The sequence below is a fragment of the Sinocyclocheilus anshuiensis genome, unplaced genomic scaffold (assembly GCF_001515605.1).
Source record: "Sinocyclocheilus anshuiensis isolate Anshui unplaced genomic scaffold, SAMN03320099.WGS_v1.1 scaffold152, whole genome shotgun sequence".
In the NCBI taxonomy this organism is placed as follows: Eukaryota; Metazoa; Chordata; class Actinopteri; order Cypriniformes; family Cyprinidae; genus Sinocyclocheilus; species Sinocyclocheilus anshuiensis.
The window spans coordinates 56,505-69,436 of record NW_015555781.1 but is presented as its reverse complement, the minus strand read 5'-3'; the positions used below and the strand labels follow the sequence as shown (position 1 = coordinate 69,436).

Here is a 12,932-nt window from a genome sequence, read left to right as displayed (position 1 = left end):
TTATAAACGAGGCATTTGTTGCATCCAGTGGGGACATAATTACTGATTATAATGATTTATACTTATACTATACTGCATCGCGCCGCGTAAACACAAAACCATGTTTGCATTTGTGATCAGAGAAATGACAAACAACTCTTTCTTTGCGTGAACATTTGGGCGGTGTTATGCAAATCTTCCCACATCGTGACATAGACATGTGGGGGCGTTTAAATGAGGCGTTTTAGGTGGGCGTGGACAAGTCTTAACTATTATAAAGAATATCTCTTTGGGTTTGAGACTTAAGTCTTTGCAACTTTAGGGATCTTATCTATTCACGAACAGCTTGTAACACTCCAAAGAGAAAGGACAACTTGAAATCGCATCATATGACCCCTTTAATATGATCATTTGTAAGGTTTATGCTCATTTCTTTTGTAGGAATTTTACTCTGAACGATTTGGTGACGACATGGTGGTGATCATCAAGGACTCCAACCCTGTTGACAAGAACAAACTGGACCCCAATAAGGTCAGATATTACCGCTAGTACAAGACTGAAGGCTTTTTTATCAAACAAAAACACATCTATATTCATTTAATGACATGTATATACTATTGTAGTATTTATTAAAATTTAAATTGGCCTTTATTTTTATATTTTCAGTTTTCAAAATTAGTTTGTAATTTAGTAATTTTTTAAAATAATTTTTTTATATTTAGTTTTATTTATTTTTCAGTTATAGTTTTAGTCATTTTAGTACTTAAACTTATTTTATTTAGTTTAGTTTATTTACTTATTTAAGGTGACATTCCTAATTTTTACCTTTTTTTAGGTTTACTTTCCATCTAATATTTACATTTTATTTCAGCTTAATTTCAAAATAAAAATTTTTTTAATAGTTTATTTTTAGTTAAGAATAACAACACTGATTCTTTTTTAGAATATTTAGGTCTGAAACTCTTTGACCCCTATAACTGCAGTTTTGTACATACGTTCTCCATATTGAACAGTGCTGTGTATGTTTATGTTACCCAGGCATACCTACAGATCACATACGTGGAGCCCTTCTTCGATACTTATGAGCTGAAGGAGCGCATCACATACTTTGACAAGAACTATAACCTGCGCACGTTCATGTACTGTACGCCGTTCACGCTGGACGGTCGGGCCCACGGCGACCTGCACGAGCAGTACAAGCGCAAGACCTTCCTCACCACATCCCACGCCTTCCCCTACATCAAGACCCGCATCAACGTCATCCACAAAGACGAGGTGTGAAACACTGTAGTTTTGGAGGTTCGTAAATTGCCTCAAGACCGATTTTCTAAATATTTTTCCTCCTCCCTACAGATCGTTCTGATGCCAATGGAGGTGGCGATTGAGGATATGCAAAAGAAAACACAGGAACTGGCTTTCGCGACCCATCAGGACCCTGCTGACCCAAAGATGCTCCAGATGGTGCTTCAGGGATGTGTTGGCACCACTGTTAATCAGGTAACATTTAGTTGAAATAGTTTCTTTTTCCAGCATGTCGGTTTGTTTATGGATGTGAACCTGTACATGTTGTCACAAAGGGTCCGCTGGAGGTGGCTCAGGTCTTCCTGTCTGAAATTCCTGAGGACCCCAAACTCTTCCGGCATCACAATAAACTGCGCCTCTGCTTCAAAGACTTCACTAAAAGGTGGAGTGACTTTTATGCACACATTCTTGCACACAAGCATACTCACTTTTTCAGTTGAAAATGTTTAGGTAGCGATTCATTTTAATTAGTTTATCAGTGCATTGATTCAAAATCCTGCCAATGCAACTGCATCAATTTTTAGCATTTAAAACTACTGACCAACAAAAGTGATTTAAAGTAGAGTACAATATTTAAAAATGAATAAATATATTATTTTACATAAGGCTGCAGTGTTTTACAATTTTTCGTTTTCTGAATATTTTTATTTAGTATTGCTTAACTTATTTTTGGAGCAATAAACTTGTTTTTCCTGCTTAAGGTACATATTAAGAAAAAGTATTTTGAGATTTGTCAAAAAGTATTTGACCATGTTACTGAATCAAACAGTTCAGTATATAACGCTGATTGAATCATGCTGAATTTAGAAAATTTGCAATTCAATCAAGTTAAAAAGCAGTAAATCATTAATCAAATTGATTTGCTGTCAACCCCAAGTTTCACACCCCTAGTCTTATGTAGCCTCGGTTTGGATCTTTATGGTCCTAGACATGGCCGCAGTCTATTTCCAACATGCTAAAGCTGCCAATTACCTAAACCACAGATCAGCATGTTATCTTCCCATGGCTAAGAATGAAGTGAACGAGTGATTGAATGTTTGAAATGAATCCTCCAGTTAAATCAGCATTTTCTGTTTTGCAGTTCATTAAAATGGACAGCCTTTTCTTGGACTGACAGTTCTGGGTCTCTTGTGCATTGAACCTACTAACTGCAATGTTCTTGACTCAGGTGTGAGGATGCTCTGAGGAAGAACAAGTCTCTGATCGGTCCAGATCAGAAGGAATACCATCGAGAGCTGGAGCGGAACTACACTAAACTGAGAGAAGCCTTGTTTCCTCTTATCAACCGGAAAATCCCTCAACTCTACAGACCACTGCCTCTGCCAAACACACCAACACAGAGGTAACATCACACACTCCTCACTCATGCAAACACCAGCCCCTCAAGTGGGGTTTATCTGAAATCGATCATACACAGGTCATAGCAGCCTGGTTACTTGAAAACTAAACCCATCAAACTAATTAAAAATCTGTGCACCCTGACTCTGGCAAGATGTTTAGCAGCCAGTCACCATTTTTGTGTTTATAATATGCATGAGACAGTTTATGAACATGCTGTTTGAGGCTGAGACTGTGCACTAATATAGTGTTACATCTACATTCAATAAATAATAGAAAATAATATATTGTATAATTAATAAAAAAATAAAAGAGCAGTTTTGAAGGTGTCTGTTCACTTTTTGTTTAAAAAATGTTCTCATATACAGTTGTATCTGCATTTAATAAATACTACTAATGTGTATAATTAATCAAATAATAAAGTGAAAGCATTTTTGTAAGTGTCTGTTCACCTAATATTATACAAATATTAAATAATAGTAATTAAAATATATAGTTATATGTACATTCAATAAATATTAATGATGTTTCTAATAAAATAAATACACATAAATGTAAATATTTTTTAATAATAATAACAATACAATTAAAATAACAGAAAATAAAATATGGTATAATAAATAAATACAAAAGAAAATAAAACAAGCATTTTTGTCAAGTAACGTGTTTTTCCTCATCCTGGGGTGATTTCCCAAAGTCACCAGAAGTTATTTTTCCGAATCATGGATCTGTTCTTGCTCATCTTTCCAGGAATTCTCTCAGTCGATCCAGTTTTCGGCGGGTGGAGTGCTGAGGTGTGGCGGAGCCGAGTGCGGGTGGATGTAAAGCCAGACATGATCTCCCGCCCCATCATTCAACCCCCTTAAACCACACACTAAAACACACTCCACATTCCTCTCTCAGGCACAAGCCCTCCTGAGCCAGTCTCTCTCTCTCTCTCTCTCTCTCTCTCTCTCTCTCTCTCTCTCTCTCTCTCTCTCGGCGGAGCTTCAGTCTGTTTACTCTGAGAGGTTATCTGCTGTAAACAGAGTCATGATCTTCATGGGCACAGCAGCATAACTGGTCAAAGTAGTCATCAGTAGAGAAAAACGAGCTACTTGCTCAACATCGGAGGTAATTTTAGGTTCTAACCAGCACGGGGCATTCATATGCTCCTCTGCATTTCCTCCTTTTGTTTGTTTGTGGTGTCTTTCTCTGTCTCGTGCACTTGTGTGAGTGTGGGAACAATATGAGCCACAGTCCTTCCAGGCATTTGTGTGTGTGTGAATCTGTTGCCACATGAAAACTTGTAATGCAGTTTGATTTATCTGCTTGCTTGTGGATTAAAACATTTGTAAAAGCTCTGTCTTTTTGAAGACTAACCACTGACAGGCTGAGCCCAGAGACTAACTCACTCAGAGAAGACGGGTTTAATCTTTCACGTCATTTGCGCAAACTGTTTTTAAAACTCATTCTGCTGTTGGCTCAAGCAGTGATGTAGATAAGCCAAAAAAAATTTTAAAAAAAAGGCTGGATTTGTTTCAGAAGTGTAGAATGTATATAGGAGACATCCCTGGATCATTCTTTGGATGCGTGTCCCTTTAGGTAACGGAGTAAGCATATAAGGCATTAATATAGTAATTAACTGTGGAAAAGTTTCACACTGCACTAACGAGAGCACGCTAACGTTCTGCACTGACTGCTTTGAGTTTTTACTGCCACTGCTGCACCGAATCCTACTTTCAGACACAAAGGTGTTTTAATGTTCATGTTATTGTAAATGCACAGTTATGTAATGTATACTATTCAGTATCCACGTTATGCACTAGTATGTAAACTGGAAAAGAGAATGATTTAGATGTTGTTGAATGTAAATAATGTCCTGAACTAGCAATACTTTTGCCTACCTACTATAGTTGGACTGCTGTAATATCCGTCATGCACTATTTTAATGTTTGTATGACCTCTACTGCCTGTCTCGACACTATACTGTGCAAATTGCTATATACTGTACACTGTATTTTTAATTACCAAAATTATTTTTTTTATTTATTTTTATGGTTTTCCCTTTTCTCTTCCAATTTTACTTTTTATATTAAAATACATTTCTCCTATTTTGTTTAACGGTAGCTTTATTTAAGTGTTTATGTATAGATGTAGATGCGCACACATAATAAAAGTGTATTCATTTATTATTAATAAATTAAAATATTATTTACAGTATAATCATTCTCTGTATTGTAAATAATATTTTAGAAATATTTATATATTAAAAACTTGAAGTTGTTATGTATAGATATAAATGCATATTAAATGTAAATAAATGAATGTGTATTCTTTATATTATTAATAAATTAATAATATTTACAATGTTCATTATATAGTAAAAATATCAATATAATAAAAGCTTAAAGCATTTACGTATACTGATATAGACACACATAGTCAAGGTAAATATTAAATGTGTATGATTTATATTAACAAAATATTCAGTCTCTATATAGTAAATAATAATTTAAGATATTTTTAAAAATATTCATATATTAAAATGTACTAATAGATGGTTGAAGATATTTCTTTAAAACCGTTCTCGAACCCTCTTTTCACATGCAGCTCTTATTAATCTCCTCACAGCTTGATTGTCTGCTTCTCAAAACGACCTCCATATGGTTAACGTGTCATTGATATGTAAGGAGACAAAGAAAAAACGCGCCTGTCCATCTGCGAGCTAATAACAAATTTATATTATCTTAATGGCGCTTTACAGTCCTTATGGACGACGGATGTCCTCGTCTTTACCGTAGATCGGTCTGAAACGGCATATCCCGAGCAGCACATCACCAGCGTTATCAAGTTACAAAATTGCACTACAGCAATTCAGTATGACCGCATTAAAGCTGAATTTAATACTAATGAATGATTTTCGATGTTTCCCGACCGTCTGTAATATTTAATAATTATGAGGACGCGTGTTGTTTCTCGCGTTGCTGAACTAATTGCTCTATATTGCGTGGACAGTTCAAGTGAAAATAAGAAGAGCAAATATTTGATGAGGATAATGGGATTAAAGGAAGAGTGGACGCATGTGTTGGCTCTTTAAGAGCAGAGGGAGGGGTTCGCTTCATGGTTTGGCTGCGGTGTTTTTGTCTGTCAGGGAGACTGCTGGCCTTATCGACTGAGGGGACTGGAAGGGGGTAGGTGACAATACACACATGCTTTATATGCTTAACCTTGTGATTGTAACGGGGAAACAACACAGTTATACAGTATTCGCGGGGTTTTATACACTGGGTTTTCCTTTTGCTTTCATGGTTGTGATGCTTCAGTCTTTGTGCTGCTCGATTTTACTACGAGTTTCAAAGTAACGGTACTACGATGGGGATTCACCATTTAAACCGGACTTATTGCTATTATATGACTCGCTTCTAGAGTTAATGTTGCATTTATTTAAAAACCAATGCTCGCTTTTATTGGTTGATATACATTAGGCATATGGAAATGGAAAAGCATCTATTATAGGAAGCGCGCACAATGCCTTGACAGTGTGATCCTGAGAGTTCAGATACACGCGTGTGGAATCATTTTTAGTTCATATGGAATATTATCAGCTGATTATTAAAAAACATTTGAAGTGTTAAAAAACGAATGAAATCTAGGTTCATTTGCGGGCGCGCGCCTTTTTGTTAGTCAAATCAGGTCATAAAGCACCTTTTATGTGTTTATCGTAATATACTTCTTTTGTAAATCGCGCATTTAAATAGGCTCGACGGAGATGATGGGTAAATGAGTGCTGAAGACGGTTTGGGGTAAATTCTTCATTGAATAAACGCCCCGTGACTCTGAGGAGAGGGTGGGGAGAGTTTTTCATGACTTCCAGATGTTCATCACTTTGCTGCAGTGGTTTTGAATTCACGGGCCTTGGTTTGGTTGGCCAGAAACTGTTGGGCTTCACACGCGCGCTTTAATGTCTGATTTAAATTAGCATGTTACTGATTGTGAAACACCTCTTGGACTGGAGAACGTGTGGAAAAAAAAAGAGCGAATAACAACTATTCAGCTCAGTAAGCTTACGAAATTTATAATAATGTTTTAGTTGTAGTTTGGTGATTTCTTTAGTCGTTAACTGTGACATTAGACGTTTTTTGTTACTATGTTGTTTTAGTCACTAAAACTAAACTAAACTAAACTAAAGCAGTTAGCTAGTGAGGGTTGTAAAGTGATCACAGTACGCGCTCCGTAGTGCGGCACAGGAATGCGCGAGGGCTGAAGCCGTGGAATTCCTCGCGCTGGAATGCTCAGTTATAAACCCCATTTGTAACGTGGAGCACACGCTGGGCGTCTAAATGTTGTTTGCAAGATTAATAAAATGAGCGCTTTTAATTTCCTTTAATTGTTGGTGTTTCTCAGAGTGTCACTCTGGAGAGTGCTTGCTCTCCAAATTCATTTTATAGCCTTTATAGCTTGTTATATTGCAGAAACTGTCTTCTCATTTGTGACTTTTGTAGTTTCACTGAGCTTTTTTTTTTCTTTCAGAAAATGCTCCTAATATACTGAAGCATTATTTCTCCTGAGCGTCATCTGGGCAATATTCTGGAGAGTGCTTGCTCTCCAAATTCATTTTATAGCCTTTATAGCTTGTTATATTGCAGAAACTGTCTTCTCATTTGTGACTTTTGTAGTTTCACTGAGCTTTTTTTTTATTTCAGAAAATGCTCCTGATATACTGAAGCATTATTTCTCCTGAGCGTCATCTGGGCAATATGTACCTGTATGGCAGTGGGCAGCATTTGGTCTGATTCTCAGCAATTTTATGGCTTGTCATGTTCACTTTAACTTACCCCCAGCAGGCATTATTCTGCTTGATAGGTGTGTAAAACTGGCTGTCACTTTAAATGTGATGTTCAATTCATCTTAGACAATAATCGAGCACGCAAACAGTCAGTGTAATTCTGTTAATTCGGCAATAATTTATTTTCCTTTTTTTTTGGTTCAATAGCCTGTTAGTTCCCTTGAAACAGAACATCACGCAAGGATAAAATCAGTTAAAGGGTTAGTTCACCCAAAAATGAAAATTGGTTTTACTCCTCTATCATTGCAGTCAGCGGGTGTTGCAGTTGAACGGTCCACAAGTCGTCAAATAAAGCGTACGCATTCATAATAAAACGTGCCTCACACGGCTCCGGGGGGTGAATAAAGGCCCCCTGTCGTGAATCCATGCGTTTTTGTAAGAAAAATATCGTACGTATTTCATACGTAATAAACACTTTTTTCTGTCTTCTGTTATCTGTCATACACGGATCCGTTCCGGCGGAAGGCGTATGATGTATGCGCAGCGAGTGCGCGCCTCTTGAGGTATGCTAGTCTCGCGAGTTTGTTTATAGGAGCAAAGGAAGCAAAGTTTCCTTACTTTAGCAAAGGAAAACCAGTCTCCTCTTGGCTTATATCGAAATCCGCCGACATTTTTCTTTGCAAATCTTTGGTTTGTACTTCTAATTCGTGACCGGCGTTTTGTTTTGTTGTCTCTCTGCATTGGTCACCAATCACGCAACGCCGACGTCCTACGACATCCGCCGGAACGGCTTCCGTGTATGACAGTTGGCGGAAGTGATATAAAAGTGTTTATTACGTTTGAAATATGGATATTTTTCTTACAAAAACGCATGGATTCGCTACAGGAAGCCTTTATTCACCCCCCAGATCCGTGTGAGGCACGTTTTATTATGGATGTGCGCGCTTTATTTGATGGAATAGCCAGAACAAATTTTAATTTAACTCACGACTGGATTCGTCTGAAAGAAGAAAGTCATATACACCTAGGACGCTTCGAGGGTGAGTAAAACACAAGCCAATTTAAATTTTCGGGTGAACTAACCCTTTAAGTCTCATTGCTGTTGAAAAGTATGAGGGCTTGCTGTTACCACGTGCTTGTTTTCTGTATGTTCATTTCTTATTTTTATTTTATTTGTTTATTTGACAGTAACAGCGCTAATTAATCAACAGAAACAATAGCACTGTAGGCTAAGCTTCATGTGTTGTTCATGGCCAGTTCCTAAAAAGGCGAGTGAAAATTACAATAAAATAATTTATCACAAATATCTCAGGTAAAATAATGCATTCAGACCAAATCCCAAACCAATACAATGCACATCCACCAAACAAACAATGCAGCACAAATCGTAATTTTGGTAGCAAGCTACAAAAAAAACAAAAACAACAACGAACAAACAAAAACAAGTGTTTGCAAAAATGTCAGTAACCAGCTAGCATTAGTGTTCTAATATTTGATTAACAAGCCATAACTTCAGCTAAATAGTAATAGAAGGGTAAGTACTAATTCATCTAATGCTGTTACAGAAAATGCAGACTGACTAAAAGTATTAAAAGGCATTCTGTAGGTTAGCATATTTAAGTACATTTACCAACTCAGAAGTCTATATTAATTTAAAATCTGACCGCTTTGAAAGCTGTTAAGTTTCTGATCTAAAACTTGGAGGTTCTTTGTATAAAATTTCAAGTGACATCATTGTCTATGTTAGCCCGTACTCATCTTATCAAACAATATGTGAAATGTGTAATGATTATTTTTACATGTGTTCTAAAAAGAAAGATATATCATTAATAGATGTATAGATCTGTCGCTACTTCCATTACATCACGACTTTAAACTCGATTTTCAACTTATTTTTTTGCCCAGATATCATAATGTCTGGCTGTGACGTAATACATGGTGTTCAAAATAACGCACCAGTGTTGGTTACATTTTGCTTAAGGCATAATCGATTTAACCATGTTGTAATGTCGTTCATTACACAAGTCATTTTGGAAGCTTCTTGCTCCTTTGTGCAGTGTATGTGCCTCTTTTTTTTTTTTTTTGGCCGAACAGAAAGTAAAAAACGCTTCTAATCCGGAGGAGACATTAATCTGAAGGGGAGAATGGAAATGGAGTCCCCAGAGTGAAGGTGTGTCTCAGTGTTTGTCTGCTGCATGTGTGGGACATGTGTTCTGGGGTGTGTGCTGTGCCTGCCGTGCTCGTCTAACCCAGAAATGCTCAGTGAAGTCTCTAGCAAAGATTCTGCGCAAACTTCAATGCACAGCTGTCATTTTATCGTAACTCTCTATTAAGTTCTGTCAGGATGTGTGATAGTTGCCCTCTGGAAAAGTTTTGGTTTCCACACGAGAGGTCTGGAACCTGGAAACAGTGAACCTGTGAACGTTCCCCATGAAATCTGCTTTACTTACTCTGTTTACATTAGTGAGCAGAGTCTGACTAACCCCTAAGTCTCCCCACCACAGCTGCCCCGACCGCAGTGATGAATCGGCACCCCTTTCATACTCATGACCTTATCGCTGCTGCATGACACTACAATTACAACATGCTTCTTTTGCTTGTCTCTTTCTTCTAAGCATTTATATTCCCTGCCAGCTTCTCCCTGCCATTCATCACGCTTAGTCCCGGTTCTCGCAGGAATTTGCCGTTAATTCTTTTTTGGAGGGGTAAATTTGGATGTCTGTGGTGATTCCTGTTGCCCGGCTCCACCCCGCGGGCCATTTCCTGGAGGTCAGCACAATGACCAATGGCGACGCAGCGTGTGTTCGTTCTGCTCCTGCTCCGGCGGTAACGTGAGCAGAGAGAGGCTCCTCCCTGGGCCTTGAGCTTTGGCTTCAGGCCTTGGTGTTTCTCTGCATGCCATCGTTTTCTCCATATACCACTCCCTAATGTAAAAAACAGCTCTGTTTGTGCAGGGCATGCGGACAGTTTCCAGCATCGGTTATAACTCTATAAGGTCCTGGTTGGAGTCTTGCAACAGCCTATATTTATGAAGCTAGCAGGTTTGTTACGCAACATAACCCAGCGGAAATGTCCCCAGACTGTCCACAAATTGAGAAGAACTGAGCGCTGAGTTTTGCCTCTTATCAACAAGATCTGGTCGCACAAGAACAGCTTTGGACCACCAATGGAGAAGTATTCCTCCCAGAACAGTTTTGCCTTACTTGGGGTCAGAAATTAACAGGGGGAAAATGGCACCAAAAATGCCTCCCAAATTCAAGATAAGGGGAACTATTTCGTTAAGAGGCAATATTTGAATTTATCCCCTGGAATTGATTTACAGGGGTGTTTATTATAATTACTTTAATAAATGTGTGAATCTGTGTTGTCTTTTTTGTCACATATTTCCTTTCAACCAGTTACTTAATTGAAATCACTTTCAGAACAGCTGAATTGTTCCATGCTTTTTTCCTTCCAGCTGATAAATGATAAAAACTTTAACAGCCAATCAGAGCCCGAGAACTTAAAGTGGCAGACAATAAAACTCCAGCATGCGCTTGTTAATAAACAGAACATTATCGTCCATTGGTGTGGATGCTAATAAAGTTATCTTTATAGTTATTATTCATGGGGCCTTAAGAGTTTTCAAACTTTCATAGTTCAAAGACACGGCACAGTTCCAGCTTTGTCTTGTGTGTTTTCTTGAGTGGTTAGAGGAATGCACTAAATACGATCACAATCGGGACGGCTGAGCCCTTTTACACTGTGCTGAGACTCTGTTGTGTTCGCAGTATTTTTAATGTCATTCCTGAGTTTGAAGTTTAAGTTAAGTTTTCCTTAAGCCTCATCTAGTCCTGGTGTGCTTTTTACAGCCTATGGTCAGCAAAGTAGAAAACGTAAAGCCAATGGCATTTGAAATGACTCACGCTGGGTTTCTTATTCTGAAAGCAGCCAAAAGTATTTCTGTTCTAGACGTTTCCATTTAAATTGCACCCTTTGCTCTTTTAGCCTCTTTTAGCCTCTCCTGACCTACACTCTTTGTCTTTCGGCTCTCCTTCCTGCTGAATTTGCTGCATTTTTGTCTGTTACTGTTTCTGTTTTTCTCTCCCTCCTTGATTTTGAAGTCTCCCCATCGCCTTGGCTGGGAGGAAGTGACCGACTACTTTCTGGGTCTTTGGGGAACTGTAGCTGTAGCTCCCTTTCCTGTAACTCTTTCTGAACCTAAACTCATGCACTGTACATGCACATGTGCACACTTGTTTTCAATGGACCGTAACCCTCATGTATTTTAGAGCATAGTATCATCCACATCTGTCTAAAGGTCATGAACTTTTGCTGAGTACGTGCTTGACAGTGTGTTGCTTCATGTGTGGTTGGAAGGAGACGTTTGTGTTGTCGGCACTAGACATAAGTGTGTAGTCAAGTGTGTTGTCAATCTTTTTATCACCATCCACATAGTCATTATACTAAAATGACTATGGACTTTATAGTATGGTATGCATGTGACACAGTGCATGATATATAGCGTGGTGTACTGTATATACCTGAGTCTGAGACCACTTTATTTAGCATTTTTCTTATTTATATGTTTACAAATTACGCTATCTTTCAAAAGTTTGGGGGTAGCAAGATATTTTTTGTGAAACTGAATCTTGTTTTTTCCCCCAGAAAGTATTTTCTAGAAAGCATTAAATTGATCAAGCGTAACAGTGAAGACATTTATAATGTCTTTATAACAAAATATTTTAATATTAAATGAATGCTGTTCTTTTTAAACTTTCTATTAATCAAAGAATCCTGAAAAAATGTATCTCAGTTTCCACAAAAATATGAAGTAGCACAACTGTTTTCAACAGTGAGAAAAAGTAAGCAAATCAGCATATTAGCATGATTTCTGAAGGATCATGTGACACTGAAGACTGGAGTAATGATGCTGAAAATTCAGCTTTGCATCACAGGAATAAATTACATTTTATCAGATATTAAAATAGAATACAGAAAACATTAATTGTAATAATATTTAACAATATCAATGTTTTTACTGTATTTTTAAATAAATAAATGCAGTCTTGGTGAGCATAAGAGACTTTTTTTTTAATTTGAGTTTTACAAAATCGTATCAATCATAACTTTTTAATGGTAGTGTAGATTATCATCATACCATTTTGAGCAAAAAGTTAACTTGAAAGTTAACAGTGACTTTTTGGTTTCTCCCCTTTTTTCTTTAATGAAAACAGCACTCAAGCTGCACGTAAAATGTCTATTTTATATCAGTGTTTCTTGTTTTACATTTTTATTTAAATTAGTTTATTTCAAATTTTAATATTTCGAATCTCAATTTTTTAACTCCACTATATCTTTACGTCATTTTATGTCATCAAAATAAAATGGCAATGTCTATTAACTCACTACAAATTTACTCGTAAACCACTAGTGAATACATCCAGAAAAAGAAACATTAAAAAAAGTTTATGGTTACGGTAAGATACTCTTTTTGTTTTCCAGAAAGAATGGGACTTTCTTAGCAGTGGGCAAATGAGAAGCATTACGTGTGTTTTAATGGCAG

General features: G+C 37.2%; 2 protein-coding genes across 3 annotated transcripts in view; both read left to right on the top strand.

Annotated features, from left to right (window-relative positions):
• Nucleotides 1-3,577, top strand: part of LOC107674652 (dedicator of cytokinesis protein 7-like) — a 56,068-nt gene extending 52,491 nt beyond the window's left edge. The window contains 6 exon segments of the mRNA XM_016468692.1: nucleotides 421-510; nucleotides 1,018-1,254; nucleotides 1,333-1,476; nucleotides 1,557-1,663; nucleotides 2,450-2,623; nucleotides 3,370-3,577. Of these exon segments, the coding sequence (XP_016324178.1) occupies nucleotides 421-510; nucleotides 1,018-1,254; nucleotides 1,333-1,476; nucleotides 1,557-1,663; nucleotides 2,450-2,623; nucleotides 3,370-3,412 (795 nt within the window). The 3' untranslated portion in view covers nucleotides 3,413-3,577.
• Nucleotides 3,578-5,338: 1,761 nt separating this feature from the next.
• LOC107674641 (KN motif and ankyrin repeat domain-containing protein 2-like) overlaps nucleotides 5,339-12,932 on the top strand; it is a 42,250-nt gene continuing 34,656 nt past the window's right edge. For both annotated transcript variants that reach the window (XM_016468671.1, XM_016468669.1), the window contains exon 1: nucleotides 5,339-5,792. The gene's annotated coding sequence lies outside the window, so the exon portion shown is untranslated. The remainder of the gene's footprint in view (nucleotides 5,793-12,932) is intronic.